We start from the raw sequence: 20,512 nt of genomic DNA, 5'->3' as shown, positions 1-20,512 counted from the left end.
CGTACTGAAAGATGTCAAAGTAATAAGCTATAGAATGATGGCAACAAGACTGAACTCCTTGACTGCTGACACCGTAATTGTCCAGTTATATTTGTCCTCACATCTAAAAGTGCCAACAAGGATATCGAAGACATGCTCAAAGAACTAGAGTATTTCCTTCAGGAACAATAGGTGAGTGGAACACAATAGTGGAAGAGAACACCCCAAACAATATGACTGGATGGTATGGTCTCAGAAAACAGAATACTAGAGGTCAGCAGTTGGTGAAGAACAAGGCTATATCATGTCCAACATATTCTTCAAAGCTCCTAAACGACATTTGTATACACGGATTAGTCTTAGAGACTGCCATTAGCAGCAGATAGACTTTATCCTGGTAAAACACCAATACAGGAACCACACTAAAAAATGTAAGGCTCGACCTGGTGCCAATGCAAATACAGATCACAATCTCGCAATAAAGAAGATGCGGCCAGGATGGAAAATTCCACGAAAATCAAACACAACAGATCTTATTCCCGGTTCTTGTCTTTCATGACTTACCACTGACTGATGAAGTCTTCAAATTCCGGGGAGAATTCTCCAGATGGCAATCGAGGAGGGTCATCCTTAACAACTTGTTTGAGCTGTTCAAATGGGGTTCCCCACACTCTATAGGGGAATTGGCCAGTAGCAAGTTCCAACAAAGAGATCCCTAGACTCCACACATCCGATCGGATATCGTACTGTGATGGGTTTCCTAAGGGGTCGATCCTCTCGGGCTAAGAACAGAAGAGAAATCTTCACATTAACAGCTGATATTAACAGTATGTTAATAAAAACTGTACAACTTATCATACTCACTGCCATGTAGGGTTTGCAACCAGCATCGACTGTTTTTGCTACAGAATCCACCAAGTACCCTGAGATACCAAAGTCGCACATTTTCACCTCTCCTTTTCTATTGATGAGGATATTTGAAGGCTTGACATCACGATGGATTACACGCAGTTGAGAGTAGAGATAGTGTAAAGCACAGACCACCTGTCAACAAAAACATGTTATCAAAAGAGGGATAATATTTAGTTGTGAGTTTTGTAGCTGATGAGGTAATAGCCAACACATTTTCCTCCTTTCTTAACACATCGATGACGGGCCCTGAATGGAGGGTACTACCCTATGTAGACCGGATAGTTCAAGCCTCCAAGAAAGGAATTACACTGATGCATTCAAACTACTGTAATTCGATAAGTATTTCAAGATATCGACCTCAAACTTGAAACATGTACTTACTAGGTTGCATAGTAGTCTGTACGGTGTGATACCTTTCAAAGCAGTACCATTTGTGCCTCCATTTAATAATCTTTTTAAGCAGAGTGTAGTATGAATGCCCTGTTTGAGCTATTCGTGTTCTTATTGTATTCAAGTATGCAAGAATTTCTCATTACTGTTACTCCCCATGTAGTGTTAGCCATTAATCATAATAAATATCAAATTCATTGTTACTCTGTATCTATTATAACCGGCCTGTACATAAGAGCAATTATTGGTAGCCATCCGCAACTGAAATACGCTGCGCCATGTTGACATCCGCAATGAAGCTCCAGGGAATAGCTCTAAATATCCGACATTATTTTGTTAAATACATGTATGTTTCAAGGAAGAAAGATGCAATGATAAATTATATTCCATGACCACATCGTTTGGAACACCTAATCTTGCCCGCAATTTAATCAATAATCAAGGAAATATGAGGCGCATAAATGCGAGAATTCTCATAGCCCGTCACCTACCGGTAGTGCCGGCTATCACCTACTATCAGCTGAGAATCTACGAGAATTCTCAGGGCTCGTCACACATATGGCACATCACACAATGGATCTGCATATAAATGTCAAAATACTTTGTCGCCACATTGAGCACGTTGCCATGGGTGCGCCATCTTGTACAATGATTCTCGGCACGTAAGAACACCCGTGTATATACGAAGTTTGCATGGCTACAAAGACCAGACAATTAAAAAATACATCGACACTAAAATCTACGATCCCCCTACTCCATGACATGATAGAAAGTAGTTAAAACGATAGCCAACAGATAGCACAACAAGCTACAAACGATGCCCGTGCGTAAAAACAGAGATCTCCGGGGCCAGTCAACAACTGCCGGCCGCAGTAATATGGAAATCTCCGGGGCCGGTCGTCAATGTGTTAATGCATGGATTCTGAATAATTAATAAGATTAAAGCTGAACCTGACAAACAACTTTATGATATAATATGCCATTCAATCTGGCCCCTAGACTTACCAATTTGTAGTATAATACTGATGAACAACAACAAATTCCAAGGATAATTTATTATATTTATTCTACAATACATTTTTTTTCATTCTTTCAACGGGCAACATTCTGTGTGGGAGCAACAAATGGAAAGCAATGTGAAACTTCAGAGACAGAGAACACACTTGCAGGTTTCTTTCATTCTACTTCCTATGATTTCTATACTAGTTCTCTTATCATAGAGATACAAAATTATCTTGAAACTAGAATAGTAACCCAAGATAAATGGAATACAATAATTTTTGTAGCAATGATATTAACACGTTGAATGCCACACCAAAATTTGTGGGATTGCCGTCTAGTGCTGTGAGCTAATATCACCGATCCACTCCCTGCTGCCAAAACGCTCACAGGCTTAATCAAGCAAGTGATCATTGAAATGAGGATATATTAGGTTAACTTATTATCTATATGTGATCAAATAGTGCGACCCCGAATGGGGTCATATAGATCACTAAGAATTGCACACGTACACGCGCCCCCATATGGGTCACATTTATACAGTAGTTAATGTCCCGATGCTCGGCCATGCTTACCTTTTCCTTTGAAAGGACGCGTTATTTAAGTCTTTGATTATGAGAGACTGGTTAGCTCGTTCATAATATGAGCTTGCTACACCTGAAGTGTTATTTTTAATGCCATATTTGTGGGCTTTCCATGGGAGATACTGCTTTCATCACAATCTCCCTCACTAGGGAACCAGAGATTCATCTATGGCCATATTACAGTGTGGAGTTTTCATGAATTGAAATCTGTTTTCTATCATGTTCACAAGGACTGTATTTTGTGCTGTTTGCCTACCTATTGCTCATAGCTGGCAAAATGCCAGAATCTCAAGAGTAACTAAAACATGGAACAGTTTTAAAACCAGTAACTTTCAAAGGATGGCAGTTCGACAAAACCCATCCACAAGCGAAAACAGAGGAATTTCCTCATTTCATCTGATGTTTTATCCACCAATTCAGTAAGTGGCTTGATATACTTAAAAGCTTAGTCATTAAAACTTGTTGAGCATTACAGTTCATTTCCTCTACCATTAAATGTATTACTTCATCTGTAACAAACAATAAATGCCAAAAGGTGAGGCTTTGGAATCATTAGAAATCCCTGTGCCTCCATCCCTTGAAAAGGAATGTCATGCTGAGCACCAATGCAAGATCCCCAGTTATTCGTCAATTCCTGTTTTGGTGTGATCCCATATGGGTACGTCACGAGTGCTTCTAAGCTGACAAAGTCACTGTCTACCTTTCAGATGGTTTGTGTAAGTGTGTAGTGCTATTAGCTTTCTTTTGTGTGTGTTAGTTTGTTCATTACTATCTTTAAATCATTATGAGTAAATCGAGCAGTAAAAGATTGAGTGCAGATAGTCTGGGTGATTTATTGAGCAAGTCGGATATTGATGACATTGACGAAGAATGCAGTCACATTGATTTTGAACCAAGTACATAAGAGATTGCAGGAAGTAGTTACGGTTCAGAAAATACTGAAAGTGAAATTGAGGCTGGGGTTTTGATACAAGGATCAGTCGGGAATAATAATAATAACAATAATAGGCGGAATAGAGTGGGGCGTGTCTTCTGGAGGTTATGTTATTCGGGAGCATGTCTTGCACTGCTCCATGTACGTCTGGGGCTAGTTCTTGCGGCAGTGAGGGACAAAAGGGGTGGCTTGAGGAGGAGGCGGAGTAGAGTGGGGCGTGTTTTCTGGAGGTTATTTAATGTGTATTGGGTTTTGTTTATTAACTCTTTTTAGGTAATTGTTTTTTAAAAGAGGGATAACTGTATTAAAATGGATGTTTACTTTGTCGGTAATTTCGTTCAGGTTGAAGTTTAGATTGGCGAACTGGTTCATACTGATGTAAAATTCTTTCAATATATTGAGCAATGGGCCCTTGGGATTTATACTTAAAATTTGCTTATCATTTTCAATACTGGTAAATTTATGTTTATAGTCCTCAACATGTTGCCCTATGGATGAAAAATGGTTATGTTTTATGGCATTAATGTGCTCATTGTAGTGAATAAGAAAATTTCTTCTGTAGGCATCTGAGACAAAGTTCCCGAAGTCCACAATTCAAAAAACAAAACTGGACAAGTTAAGGAATGACATGGAGAGAAAGGAATGCCCACAAAAAAGCAACCAACCATATCACGATATACAAAGCATTCAACATACCCTTATCTCAGGAAGAGTTAAAAAAAAAGATTTGAACTTCATCTACGAAATGGCAGAGCAAATAACAAAGATATGATCAATAAAATCATCCAAAAAATAGAACACCAACCTAAATCAAAATTAACCACAGTCAACGATTCCAAGAAAGACTACGCACTTTTCACATTCAATAACACCTATATCCATCCCATAACTAACATTTTCAAAAGACGCAACTTAAAAATAGCCAACAAAACCACACACAACAATGCCAACATTTTACACAACACTAAATCTGTCAATGAAAACAATAAATATAGTATTCAGGAGTATATTGAATAAAATGTGATAATTGTGAAGCCAGTTATGTCGAACGTACCAGAATGAAAGGTGGACTATACACTTACTTAAATAGACAGCCAACAGACAGCAGGAAGAGGCTTTATACAGTTTCAAAACACACACTTACTGCACACCCAAATGGCTTTGTCTAGTTCTCGATCTCAAACAAATGTACAACCCCATATAGGGATGTGACATTCAAGAAATCGAGTGCTCTCACATACCCAAATGCAGCCGCTTGTCACTCAGCATGTTAAAGGCTTTAAAAAAACATTGTAAAGATGAATAATTTTCAACACCAGTAGGTATTTTCTATCATTACAAGTTCAGGCTTAAGAGGTAAATGCGTATATGCTGCAAAGAAAACATACATCGAGGCTTGAATTTTCATACTTTTTAAAACTGGAAGAAGAAAGCTCTTTTCTGTGGTGAGATATTTAGAGCTTACCAGCTGATATACCCATGCTTCGCAAGGAAATTCTGCACTGTATATAAAATTCTAAATGAAGAAGTGTACATATTGTGAATAAGATTTTATTACATTACATAGCTCTTAGTTTTACCAGAGAAATGTCATGTCTCAAGTGGAATCAATAATAAATTCCTAAATTGTAAAATTTTATATGTATTGAATAGGTGACAAAACAAACCTTTTAGCATCCTACATGCAGAATCCAGTAATCGGGAGATAGTGGGTTCAAGCCCCACTGTCGGCAGGCCAGGCTTCTAGAAGGATATGCCATAATAGTCCTCCCGGTAAATTCTAGAGTGCTTAAAGCCCAGTTATAATGTAAAGAATATTCTCCATAGTTCTCGTCTACGTAGTGCCATTCTGGATGTTACAGTGTGGTTCACAATACTGTAGTGGAGTACTAATCATACAGATAATAATAAATTATGTGCTATTAATTACAGGTTCTTACATTAACTTTTTTTGCTAGTTGTTTTACGTCGCACCGACACAGATAGGTCTTACGGCGACGATGGAACAGGAAAGGGCTAGGAGTGGGAAGGAAGTGGCCGTGGCCTTAATTAAGATACAGCCCCAGCATTTGCCTGGTGTGAAAATGGGAAACCACGGAAAACCATCTTCAGGCACATATAAGGAGATGGTCTTGATGGTGGAGACGAGCTATTGCTTAGTTGGAGTTGTCAGCAGTCATCTGTGTCAAGGTTGTAATCTCCATGTGCTCCGTGATGGGCAGTTGTTAATATCATGCTTTGTTGTGACTGCAGTTAATGAGGTTTCAGTAGAACCTCGATAATTTGAAATTGGTTAATTCAAAATCCTGCCTAATTCGAAGAAGCTGTCGCTCCCAGAAACATGAGATACGGTTTTGCATGATATTTAAATTGTTTAATTCAAAATACGGATAATTCATAATTTGAAGAACAATGTCAGCCCCATTACTGAAATTCAGACTTTGAATTCAAAACTGCCTTCACCTTTTAAAACAATAGTATGTTACAGAGTAATTTAAATTCAAAATTTATCCGCATCATGATAGAAAACATTTTCCGGAACGTGCAGGGGTTGCTTTCTGCACTTTCACACACTTCGGCGTGTCTACATGTGCTTCATAATTGCTAAGTTCGAGTGAAATCTGAATTCTTTTGTATTCAACATTTTAAGGAATGCGGTAATATCACGAAGCAGGCAGTGTGCAGAGAAACAGAATCCACGAACACTGGCGATGCCGACAGTTGACGAAAAGGTGTGGCTCATATACTCAATTCGTAGGCACCGAACAATATTGTCATTGCCGATGAAACTGCAATGCTTTCTTTTAATGCCGAGCCCAAACGGTCTTATGGTTTTAAAGGAGAAAGTGCCAGCTGGAAAATCGTACAAGGGTGGGAGGGGGGATGTCGTCGTACTGGCTTGCAATACACACGAAAGCAAGAGAATTCCTCCCCTCACCATAGGAAAGTTCGATAAGCCACTATGTTTTATGGGCATCGGGCATTTTCTGTGCAAGTACAAGGCATCTAAAAATTAAAACGGTGGAGTAATCCAAAAAATAATGCATTTGCACAGGGGAACCAGCAAAATTTATCCTCGTCTGTGAATCATGTGATTTTTTTCTTTCGTTGCGTGAAGTTACGTTTGTCAGTGATTTATCTAAGTGCATTATTTGAACATTGTACATGCACCTTGTTGGATACATTTCAGAAATAGTTTTTTCCATGGCATTTGAGAAGTTTGAACTGTGAATCAAGGTGATTGCATGCATTAATGGGTCTTTTAGAATACTTTGTGACGTGGCAAGTGTTTACATTTCTGAAGTACGAGAGAAGTGCCATGGCAGGAAATTGTACAAGGACAGAGTGACTATTGTGTTGTCATGCAGACGGAAGTGAGAGACTTTCTGCCCTTGTCATAGGAAAGTTTGATTAGCCACGATGTTTTAAGGGCATCGGGTACTTTCTGTGTAAGTACAGGGCATCTAACATGCATACAGACAGTAATCCAATGAATAACGCACTTGCACATGGGAGCCAGCATAGATTTTCCCCGTCTTTAAATTGTGCTTCTTTTACTTTCTTTCTTTCGTTGTGAGAGGTTATGTTTGTCAGCGAGTTATCCAGGTGCATTATTTGAATACTTTAAATGCATCTTCTTGGATTGCATTTTGGAAACATGTTTTTTTTTTTCCCCATGGCATTTGAAAGTTTTAAATTGTGAATCAAGGTTAACTGGCCTTAGAATATTTTGTAACGCGGCAAGGGTTGGCACCTTTGAATTACGAATTGGCAGTTAATTCGAAATTTTTTTTTTTCAAAACGGTGGAAGAATTTTAAATATTGTAAAATTTAGTGATTAAATTTTGATACGGAAAATGAAGTTGATTACTTGCAATTGCAGTTAATTCGAAGTCCGATTTTTGAGTCCCAACGACTTTGAATTAACAAGGTTTTACTGTATATGCGTGTTTAATGTGTAATGTGCAGATAAATAGTTCTAAATAAATAAGTGTACCAACTGACAGCATTTTGTGTGCGTCTTTGTGGATACTTCAAAGTCCCGATTCTCACTATATTAAATCTATATAAAAAAAATACCTCACTTATCGCGTCACGAATTTTTGCTATTACCGCTTAGTATGATCACATTTTTCCTAGACCTGAAAATGTTACTGTATTTGTCATCCTTTCTGAAAGAAACGTGATTTCCAACTCTGGTAAGAGCCGTTGTCACAGTTGCATGATTACGGGAAAAGGCCTTTCTGAACTTCGAAGGATAAGCTGCACTTTCGGGGAGGAAGCCGTTAGCCTCAGGAATGTTCAGTTATGCTAGTCGGTTAGCAGCGAGATTGCTGAACCGCAGAGCGAGCCTGTTTGTGCTTGTATTTCACATTCCATTCAGAAGGTAAAAATGTATTTTGTGTTGAGTGGTAGACTACAGTGAAGTGTAGCTAATATTTGTTGCCTGATACAGCAGCCTATAGGTCTATCTGGATTAGGAACATAATCGTGCGAAATTGACTAGCTTGGTGCATATTTGTCTTGTGATAGCCTAGCTATGGATATGGAAAATGTTGTAAAATTCCTTAATAATGAAGACAAAATTAAAATCTGTCAGAAAGTGGACTGGCATAAGCGCGCAGAGTTCGCAAATATTGAAACTCGCACCTTAGAGTTTCGACTCAATCACTCAAGTTGGTTGAAGTTTTGTTCGATTCAAAATGGCGGCCAAAGTAATGGTCGTGTGAAACCTCCAATTCATCGTCTAAGGGTGACCAGAAAATGTTTAATAACTTACTGCTCAGAAATATAAGGCTTCTACTACCATTTGTTTTAGAATATTATTATTGATATTTTTGTTGGCCCCTGTGCACACGTTTTCATATTTGTTCTCTTGTGTTTTTCACACATTTTCATACTATCCTCTCATCTTTAAAAATGGTAGATAGGCCTATAGTTTTCACTGTACCCGCGGATACATGACATAAAATGCCCTCATGTCGAAAAAAAATCTAGTGTTTCCATAACCTTGTAGGAGTGTTGTTATTTGTATATTCATTAGTACGTTTTCTCGCTTAGTACATTCCTTTTCCTTTTTCCTTGTCCCCTGCAGAAATGTCTTCAAGAGGTTTCACTGTATCTGAATTCCTTGAATAATTTATGCATCCGAAGTATATCCTGTATTTTACACCAGAAAAGTGTGTTAATTATGCAAGAAAATATGGTACCTAACATAATACTTACCGAATAGCAAATCTTCCCTAATATATCTTCTGGTATCTTCCTATTATGACGGTACACTTTGGTGTAAAATTTGTCTAAGCTTGTGTCCATGACTTCCATACAAATCCAGACATCTCCTTCCCGAAACAATGCACCATAGAACTGGACAGTGTTGGGACAATCTGAGGAGCGCATAGATATATCCAGGTCCATAAGTAATCGTTTCTGTTCCTGGGTGTTAACAGTGGCAGCTATTCTCTGTAAACAGGAAGAAAACACAATGGTACAAAAAAGGATAGCAGAGGAGAGGAAAAACAATGTATTGTTTTCACTCAAGTTTCATCATAATGAATCATAGCTTTCTCAAAATGTGTACAATTTCGTCTCCACGATTCAGACTAATTTCTGCTTTCTCTGTATCTTAACTCAAGGTCTAGTTTCTTTTTTTTTTTTTTTTTTTTTTTTTCCATACCATTATACCAGAAATGAGAATCATCTTTCCAGTTATGTGCTGATAACACCAAGAATCTTCCTGTGCCTTTTATTCATGTTCTATGTTTGACAGCCATAAAATTAAAGTGAGAATAATGAGATCCAAAATTCCTATTTTTATCTTTGGTGTCTTGGCCTTCGTGCAAACTCCACAATTTGCTCTAGGCTAAATCTATACATGTTTTTGAAGGTCCTGTTCAGCTAGGATACAGCCCGGCCTCTGTAGGCTTCTTCGAATTTAATCCTACTAAAACAATGTGATAAAAAGGAATGCAATGCCTATGAAGATAGCACTGAATTGGAATACAGCAAAACTTCATTAGTATGCTTCTCATTAAGATGTTTTCTTGCTTACCATGTCATAAATTTTAAGTCCCATTTTTCTATCTTATTAAAACTACAAAAAATACATCACTTATCAAGTCATGAATTTTTGCTATTACCACTTAGTACAATCACATTTTTCCTAACCCTAAAAATGTTCTTTCTCATCCCTTGTGAAAGGAACGTAATTTCCAACACAGATAATAAGAGCCCTCGCCACAGGAGGCAGGTTAGGGAAAGTTGTGCAATAATGGGAAAAGGCCTTGAATTCCTGAATTTCACAGGACATCATAAATTGCACCTTCACAAAGCAGGAAAGTTCAGTTGGCAGTGAGATTATTGAATAATCCACCACCACCACCACTTGAGCATGTGCCGGTACACTTCGAGATGAGCCCTTATGCTTGCATGCTCATTATGTTGTACATTAGTATAAATTGGGGCAATTTTGCAGTCATGAAATCTAAAGGAGAGTTTTATGATTAAGTTAGCGGTGAGCCAGGAAGGGAAAAGACAGCTGTGTGGAAAAAGACGGACAGGGAAAAACACAACAATACGGCTCACAAACCTGTCCCTAGGCTTCATAAATCATGGCTAAGAAAGTTTACAGGCGAAAGAGCATATTGCTTGTCCGGTGAAACAATACATCGCAGGAGACAAAGCCTGCAACGATTGGATATGCTTGATAAAAGGGTGAGCAAAAATATAAGATTTTGTAAAGAACTCCAGAAGAGTGTCATAAAAAAGAAAAACCTTGAGAGAAGGCCGAGAGTTTGGAAACAACTTTCAAGCCAAAAGGACGGAAGACGAGAACAAAAGGGCAGACTGAGGCCAGACCGCGGACAACTGATGCCACGGGGGAATCGAACTTGGTGACCAAACCGCCTGACACAAAAGTGAAGCCAGGACCAATGAGCTATAGCATGGGAAGGAGGGTTGAAAAATTATTGGAAGAGAAGCCGGTAGGTGAATCTGAAAATCTAGCATAGGAGGAGAGACTTTAACTGTCCTTGCACAGCTGAACTTGGGAGAGCATTTCTTCAGACATAGTGCGTGAGCTAATTGAACGTCTAATTTTCCCGACTGAGTTGCACAATCTTAATACGCATGCGGCAGTGCCACAGTGTTAGAGTACAGGCGCATGTGTGAAAAACATGAACAAATCGACGAGTGCACGTCCAGAGCACAACAACGCGACACTATGTGAACACAAAGGAGTTGAAGTGCCGAGTTCGATTCCGATACTACAGAACGAGCGACGGGGTGCAGGTATGTTCTGCCGGTCATTGCAACGCGGAGATGCCGTAATTCCTGAACTATGTGTATGCAGAGACATACTGAACTAGCAGTTGAATTGATCTTAGCCAGATGTAACTTATAATTATAAATCGCCGTAACAGAAGAGCAAAAAAACTAACATTCTGTTTGATTTTTTAATTAAAATATTTAAGTATGTTAATTTTCCGAATAGGTCAATATTTAGCGCAATACACAGTACCCTATCACGTTACAAAACCCCCACCACACTGTTCACAAGACCCACCTTAAACCTACTACTCATCTAACAAGATCTTTTTCTTCCCCCCCATCCGCCTTCTCCCATCCAGACCTACCACATATAACATTTTATATCTCCTTCTCACGAGACTAACGTCTTTTTCTAGCGACTGATTTCATATACATCAGTGTTAGAATTTTATCAGGTATAATTACATACCAAGTGATTCCAATAAGTTCTCGACGTTCTGGTTGATGCATAGCATGTGTGAGTGTTTTAAATGGCTCTTTACTTCGGAAGCCTGTCGGAGCCTTCTATTGAATGGATGCACAATGACTACATACCGAAGAACGTTCTTTTATTCTTTGAATAGTGAGAGACTATATGCATACTTCAATGTGTCACTGCGCCAGATTTAATTATTATGCCGTTGTTCTTCTGTTATGGTGATTTATCTTAACACATGGTGTGAATGGACGTTTAAAGACTTTTAATGAACATATTTCAATGTGTATCCACAATAGTATTGATTATTATGTCATTGCTTATATATTGTGATTTGTTTTATGGCTGATGATGAAATTTTAAATGTCAAAACCGGTCCCATGTTAAATAAAAGTTATAGTAACATCAGCACATAATTAGTATTGAATAGGTTGAACCTAATAGATATCTCATCTCTGTGATCTCAGTTCAATACGGAAACATCAATGAAACTCATAACTTTGAACAAAGTCAATCAGTTAGATCGAAAGAGGTTTTGGGATAGAATCGTAATTTATAGTCTGTGAAAAAGCAGACATTAATGTAGTTCATTTAGGGCTGTGGAATTACTTTATTGTGAAGTTCATATAGGAATTTGATTGAGGGCCGTTAGTGTCATGAATAGACAATTAATTGACAGGCCTTAGCGACAATAATAATGATGTTTAGGCAGCAGGTTTTTCAAAGTGAAAGTGGGACCATGGCTGCCTGCATCCACACCAAGATGTTTCGTTAACTTTGTTAATATATAATGTTCATAAACATTTTTGGATGTTGATAAACAAAATAGCGTGTTCATTGACTTTTCGAGCATATTGATAAATCAAATTACTTTAACTTTTGTCGTCGCTACAATGATCCCGTTGTCCCGTGGAGTTGCCATCTTCACGATACCGGAGCTGTTGTCACTGCTTGCAGGCTTTACCCGTGTCTCCAGAGCTGTCGTACTTTCACACAGCGCACTCGCTTTTTCGCTGGGCCTTAAACTACTTTGGACTACTTCCCGTCCGGCACGACGTCAGTGATCACTTCGTTGTCCAAAGAATTGATTTGGGTTTTATTTCTTGAGTCTGGGCCTTGATTTTCTTGGTCTCGGCCTGAATCAAAGCAGTTAGTTGTGCGAACATAGTGCTTACCCAGTCGTTGGTTTCTTCCTCCGAGGTGACTGCAAAGTCGAAACTGCCGCGGTCCTCCTAGCTGTCTATCAAATCCTGGCGCAGTCTCTCCTGTAGGTCCGCTTTGCTTCCAGCCGTTGGTAAACCTCAGGATGCCAGCGCTTTCCATAACATCGCCACGGTCATTTGTTTCGAGTTTCATTGCCGAGTCTTGAAGTGTCCTGTCCTATCCTGTCACGGTCACCAATTTATCGTTCTGCAATGCGATTTTACTTTACGTAAATAAATGTCACACGAGAACATGTTTACTTCCTTATACAAATTACTTTATTTACAAGGTAAGTCACAACACACAATTATACACAGTAGCAGATGATACTACAACACTTAATAGCGGACTACCCTGAAGTCGATTCTGACAAGTACAGATATCAACAACACTGACTCGCGCACTATAACATCCACTCCCTTGAATTCACCGACTCCGCCTCGGAACCCATCAGTCACTTGCAGTCCATCACTTGCCCTTGAGTCCAACACTTACTCGCAGTCCTGACGTGACTTCGAGTCGAACATTGAACTGAGTCCCAAGAACCGACTCTCACCGACTGACAGCTCAATATATATACTATCCGATCAACCATCTAGAACTCTCGATTTCTGGAAGGGCTCTTACAACACACTAACGGAACACACTCGAAACATCGATCGACCAGCTAGTCTAATGGAGTACTCCAGTAATGGATCCAACTCGAACTTTCGTTTACTGTTTACCAGTACTCGTGGAAATTTATCCAACATTCCTAATGTCTCTACATGTATCTGGATAATAAAATACTACAGTAAGTTTCCAGAACCCTTCATATATACCAAATTATAGTACAATAAGTCTAACCTACGAACATTATGGAATTTTCTACCGCGTTCGACTATATAGATTTTGAGGTTAAGCTTATACACAATACGTATTTGAGGTTACACACATTTATACTACATATTTACAGGGAAACCATATACTAGTCATGTTTAACATCTAATAAAAGATAATTTAACATTACTATAACTAAAATATATTTAACATAATAACTGAAGGTTTTATAACAGTTACGATGTTGTACGTATGACACTTTTGTGAATGAAACTTTTCATTAACTCTTCGTGTTTTTGTTAACATTTCGGTTCGCACATGCGTAAGGACGCAATTAGGGCATGCAAATTCATGGCGCGGAATACAATGATTTCTTATTCCTTCTATAAACTGACTATCAAATCACAAGCAAAAGTTCTAATATACAGTAGGCAACCTTTAATTCTGTTTGATATTCTTTTAGCTGTGTTCTAATGTTGTTTCATTTCCAGCTTCACTCCTCGCTGAATAACCTAACCTCCCACAATCGCTTGTATACCATCAAAATGATACTATCCTAACTGGGTTAAATTAAGATTTTCTTTATGTTGTACCTTTACCAATTCCTTAATATGTTGTATAAAACTTCACACACCTCAGACACAATAACTGAAATTGCTTGGTTTGATACTTCCGACAAATAGGTATATAACTGAAAGGTCTGAGTCACCAGTTGCTAGGAATCTTAAAGTTATACCAATAAAAAAATAGCCTGTCATTAGTGGAGCTGGCTTTCCAATAATCTGTACCATTACTTGCAATTTCAGACGCAATTACTGTCAACAAGAACTGAAAGTCATGTGGGGGCATTCTCAAGAAAATTTTGAAAGCCTGCTGCATCATGAATTAAAAGTTCTGACATAAGTGTTCTCTCCAAACTTAATTCTACTCACCTTTCCAATATTTTTCTTTGCCACACTTTGCAACTGCGCTTTTGTCTAATTGTACTCACTAAAATAGTGAAAGCTGCAGCTGTAAGAATTTTCTCCTTCCTGGCCCTATCCATTGTAACCTCATAAACAGCTATTTTGGTGTGGACACTGTTGAGGTTTGCAAACAAAAGTTCATTAACATTTTTTTTTTTTTTGCTATTTGCTTTACGTCGCACCAACACAGATAGGTCTTATGGCGACGATAGGACAGGAAAGGCCTAGGAATGGGAAGAAGCGCCCGTGGCCTTAATTAAGATACAGCCCCAGCATTTGCCTGGTGTGAAAATAGCAAACCACAGGAAACCATCTTCAGGGCTGCCGACAGTGGGGTTCGAACCCACTATCTCCCGGATGCGAGCTCACAGCTGCGCGCTCCTAACTGCACGACCAACTCTCCCGGTTTATTAACATGTTGCGGCCCCACGGTGTAGGGACCAACGCGTCCGCCTGTCACCTGGCGGCCCCGGGTTCGATTCCCGGCTGGGTCAGGGGTTTTTAATTGTGAATGATTGATATCCCTGGCCTGGGGATTGGGTGTTTGTGTCGTCCTTCACGTTCCTTTCCTCACATTACATTTCCGCAATTTCCAATACATGTAGGTTCATAATATATGGTGCAAAGATCTTAGGTTGACACCACGAACAATAGCATTTTTTAAAATATTGAGAAATGTTTTCATTATCTTTGTTTTTTAAACACTGTTTATTAACTTTTATGTGGACTATCCATTAGATATGCACAATCTGAATCTTCGGGAAGAATTAATGAATTAGAGGAGCCTGTGACCTCCCGCATGTACTGGACATAGGGATCGTCTAATGAGAGAAATATAGCCCCAAGGATTGTTTAGATAGTAGCCTGTACACAGGGAATATCCCCAGTAATTATATTTGAGTGAGTAATCATAACCATTCTGATCCCTTGCAACAGATTAGAAACTATGCATAATTAGGAAATCAGTAGAGGAGATTAATGAGGGAGCGTAAATTGAGATTCACCAGATAGTTAATCAGCGTCGGTATGCATAAGAGAAGATGAACTTAGAATAGCGAAGGTCTCTCTTGCTCAGTGTGTGTTCTCTGTTGTGCATGCTTGTGTGAATGACATGATGTTACGCGTGTGTGTGCTCCATATTTGATTTGTTGTAAATATGTGTTTTTGCTGTGGTGAATTGAAATCCACATGAGGGTTTTATATGATTGTGTGCAATTTTACTGTGTGTGTAATAAGTTATTGCGATTCATGTATGATTATTAAAATAAGTGTAGGCTAAGTGTTAGTACCCCCAAACAATTATGTAAAGCCACAGCGACTGCGGACATCTTAAGCTACTCATTTCTCATGAATGAAATAAAAGTCACCCATGATTAAATCCCAAGTGTAGTCTGGTTATACTCAAGTTATTTGGTTCTGAAATGAAGAGGGTTTCTACGTTGGATCAGGCATGCTGATGGACACGTGAACATCTGTTGACATAATGTAAATTTGTGTGTTTTCCTGTTCGGTTGTTTTGAGTTCAATCAGTTTGTGGTTTCATGTCTGTTTATTTGAATAAACTTAGTAACTACTACATAATTCAATCAATTTTCACCCATTATTTAAGTAGACAGCTTCATTTAATATTAATGCTAGTCTGTTGAAGTATATGTTCGCCAAAATCTGTATTAGCGGTAAAATTTTAGACTATGCTTAGAGAGTTAGGACCGGACACGCCTGAGTGACTGGCTGGTTGTGGCATCACCAGATTTTGGTTGTGACATGGGGACAGAGACATCATAACTGTTCCATACTGAAGAATCAGGAGCAGTATTACACAATGACAGTTACCTTTCAGCATAACACAGGAGCATTTCAGCTTTGATTTCTTCAACATTGATTCTACTGCATTTTAAGAATACCAATGTATCAGTTTCTATCCTCTTTTTAGGCGCAATTCAATAAGAATTTTATACGATGTTTTAAATAGGTCCACATGTTTAATTTTTGACTATACTGTCTTTGTACTTTCTTAATTTTGCTATTCAAAGAACACCAAAGAATAAGTTGGTTTTTCATCCTCGTTTTTAGACGCAAACAGCAAATATTTTATCAGATGCTTGTAAACGTATCCATGTATTTTATTTTTGATTTAAATGTGCAAGCTCATCAGAAATGGCTCTAAACAAGGGCCAAGGCAGACGGAATTGTACGCAGATGAAAGAAACAGAGCGAAAAAAATAGTTGTTGAATCCAAAAAGAAGTCGTGGGGAGATTTTGATAGTAACCTGGAAAGGCAGCAGGTAAGCCTTTCTGGACAGTAGTAAAGAATCTTAAGAAGGGAGGGAAAAAGGAAATGAGCAGTGTCTTGCGTAATCATAATAGATTGTCATAATGGATCCCAGGGAATCACTGGATAGGTGGAGGGAATATTTTGAAAATCTTTTCAATGTAAAAGGAAATCTTCCTGGTGAGGTCGCGAACAACCAAGCTCACGTGAAATGGTGAGGTATAGTGGGAAGGCAGGGATGAAATGGCTTCATAGAGTAGTACGATTAGCATGGAGTGTTGGTAATGCCTGTTGCTCACGGTCAAATTCAAGTTTTATAAAATCTTTGATAAAACTTTTCATAAAATAGGACATGTCCTATTCCGTAAAATTAATTTTAAGAAACGAACCAATCAGCGAAGCTGACATCACGATGATGCTGGCGCTATGTAGTGAGAAGATTGTGAGCTCGATTGTAAACAAACACTTCTTTCTAAAATGGCAGCATCCGGGTGGACTAAGGAAGCTGTTAGTGTTTTACTGACGACTACCAGAAATATCCTTGTTTGTACGAACTTGAAAAAACCACTTCACCACAACAGAAATGCAAGAAGAGAGGCAGAAAATACAATCGCCGAATTCCTATATGAATGCTGGTCTTCTAACCTCAACTAATTTCCGACCAAGGACAGCAGTCCTCTACCTTCTTCTCTTCTTTTTATCCAATCCCGAGTCCAGCATTTCCTGGCATTCCTTTTCTTCCTTTTTACCACTGTAAAACATATAATTGCAGCTAAAGCAGCAAGTTTTACTTTGTTTGTTGGAGCCATACTCTCAAACACACTGCAAGTTGAACAGCTGATTCTTGGTTTAAAAGTTTATTGATAGATGGCAGCACATACACATCTTATTTCAGAAGTGAGTTCATAGATGGCCATCCTGATGCTTCCACCGATTTTATAAAATAATTATAGCGTGAGCAACACAACTTATTTTCATCAAATTTTTATAAAATTAATTGTACAACAAATTTTATGAAACATTTTACCGTGAGCATTAGGCATAAGATACCTTCAGATTGGACAAAAGCAGTAATTGCACCTATTTATAAGCAAGAGAACAGGAAGGATTGCAACAACTATCAAGGTCTTTGGATTTTTTCCAGTTCTTGAATCAAGTAATCCTGGTGAGGGTCCCATACACTGGAACCATACTCTAGTTGGGGTCTTACCAGAGACTTATATGCCCTCTCCTTTACATCCTTACTACAACCCCTAAATACCCTCATAACCATGTGCAGTGATCTGTACCCTTTATTAATCATATTTATGTGATTACCCCAATGAAGGTATTTTTTTATATTAACACCTAGGTACTTACAATGATCCCCAAAAGGAACTTTCACCCCATCAACGCAGTAATTAAAGCTGAGAGGACTTTTCCTATTTGCGAAACTCACAACCTGACTTTTAACCCCGTTTATCATCATACCATTGCCCACCATCCATCTATCGAGGTCACCCTGCAGCTGCTCACAATCTTGTAACTTATTTATTACTCTGTACAGAATAACATCATCTGCAAACAGCCGTATCTCTGATTCCACTTCTTCATATCACTGATATATATAAGAAAACATAAAGGTCCAATAATACTGCCTTGAGGAATTCCCCTCTTAATTATTACAGGGTCAGATAAAGCTTTGCCTACTCTAATTCTCTTTCTATTTTCTAGAAATATAGCCACCCATTCAGTCACTCTTTTTTCTAGTCCAATAGTACTCATTTTTGCCAGTAGTCTTCCATGATCTATCCTATCAAATGCCTTCAATAGGTCAATCGCAATACAGTCCATTTGGCCTCCTGAATCCAGAATATTTGCTATATCTTGCTGAAATCCTACAAGCTGAGCTTCAGTGGAATAACCTTTCCTAAACCCAAACTGCCTTCTGTCAAACCAGTTATTAATTTTGCAAACATGTCTAATATAATCAGAAAGAATGCTTTCCCAAAGCTTACATGCAAATGCATGTCAAACTGACTGGCCTGTAATTTTCACCTTTATGTCTATCACCCTTTCCTTTATACACAGGGGCTACTATAGCAACTCTCCATTCATTTGGTATAGCTCCTTCAACCAAACAATAATCAAGTAAGTATTTCAGATATAGTACTATATCCCAACCCATTGCCTTTAGTATATCCCCAGAAATCTTATCAATTCCAGCTGCTTTTCTAGTTTTCAACTTTTGTATCTTACTGTAAATGTCATTGTAATCATAGGTAAATTTGAATACTTCTTTAGTATTACCCATCTCCCCTGTCTGGACATTATCCTTGGAAATTTTCCAGATTCCCTATGGGAATCAACATCTATATCATCTGATAGCCAAGCAGGCATCAATTTTCTGTAAAGAGACAGTCTCTCATAGTGCACTGGCACTGCCGGTGGCTCCAGGTAGCCTACGCAATGGCCTCCACGGCATGCACAAGCTAGCGTCTTGGTAGGAGTGCTAGGTACCAACTGATGAGCCCAACCTAGCACATGAGGGCGAAACGCTGGCAACCGGGAATGAGTTGGCTGGAAAATTTATAATGTCCAATAACGGACCATTTATATTGGTATTATAAATTTACTCATTCAGGACAAATATTTCAGATTCCCTATGGGAATCAACATCTATATCATTAGGCCTATACATCGCTAGAAGCCAGTTATATCTGATGCTGAGTGAAAGTAACGGATTTTTAGTAAGCAAGAATATTTTCCTGATGGATCGTCGTATTGTAGAGACGCGTGGAATATGTATTGCCGGCAAATTTTCAACAAGTTCTCTTCGATATTATGATGCCAATTTTAAGTTAATGGTTATTAAACCCGCTGAAATAAAGCATAATTGTACAGCCGCATAAAAATACAGCATAACTAAAGCCAATGTTCAGCGTCTACAAATGCGTACTGTATAAGAAAAACCTTCATATGATTTTACAAAGCACTTTTTAAGCCTGATTATGTTTGAAGGAAAAAGTGTTCTTGGATTCGGAGAAATACGGTAATATGTATTTTTCAGAATGAAATTAAACATACACTTTCACGTATCAGATTTCGAAAAATAACAAACAAGTAAGCCGTAGCGTGGATATTATCCATGAAAACACAAGTTTTGAACAAACTGATTGAAGTTTCAGACTGATTTTAATGTGTATGGAGGTTTTCCCAACTTTTACAAAAAATCGGATATAATAACAATACGCTATAGACAGTAAATTTTTTGCTGTTATGAATTCTCGCTATAACTGACTTCTACTGTAATTACTAAATAATGATGTTTATTGATTTTCACTCAGGTATACTCTTATTTTTGCTTGCGGTTAGGCGACCCTTCACAGTGGTATGGGAAAATGATGATGTATAAAGAGCCTTGAGTCCATAAAGCCATAAATCTGACCTAAGCCTAACAGGCTCCTGCCTGCAATTAACCCTTTTAGTACCAGTCGCTTATAGGTGGTCTACGCGAAGAATACCAGGCTCTTTCTTTCTTTTTTTTTTTTTAAGAAATTGCAATGTGTCAGTAAAATCATTATTTACTTACTCCCTTGTTCTACGGTCCTTTAAGGACCTTGGCCTCCTTGACCACGGCCCTCCAGTCGTCCCGGTCTTCAGCACGCCTACACCACCTCCTGACTCCAACGGTCCTCAGATCAGTCTCCACATCCTCCAGCCATCTCATCC

The 20,512-nt window shown here is 38.5% G+C and overlaps 1 protein-coding gene across 2 annotated transcripts in view; it reads right to left on the bottom strand.

Annotated features, from left to right (window-relative positions):
• Positions 1-20,512, bottom strand: part of lic (dual specificity mitogen-activated protein kinase kinase lic) — a 65,540-nt gene that overhangs the window by 20,115 nt on the left and 24,913 nt on the right. For both annotated transcript variants that reach the window (XM_067150432.2, XM_067150429.2), the window contains exons 5-7: positions 9,025-9,261; positions 844-1,023; positions 544-761 (exon numbers count right to left, since the gene is read on the bottom strand). In XM_067150432.2, coding sequence (XP_067006533.1) covers positions 544-761; positions 844-1,023; positions 9,025-9,261 — 635 coding nt within the window. The remainder of the gene's footprint in view (positions 1-543; positions 762-843; positions 1,024-9,024; positions 9,262-20,512) is intronic.

This window comes from Anabrus simplex, chromosome 6 (genome assembly GCF_040414725.1).
Source record: "Anabrus simplex isolate iqAnaSimp1 chromosome 6, ASM4041472v1, whole genome shotgun sequence".
NCBI classification, from domain to species: domain Eukaryota; kingdom Metazoa; phylum Arthropoda; class Insecta; order Orthoptera; family Tettigoniidae; genus Anabrus; species Anabrus simplex.
This window is presented reverse-complemented; position numbering and strand designations above follow the sequence as displayed.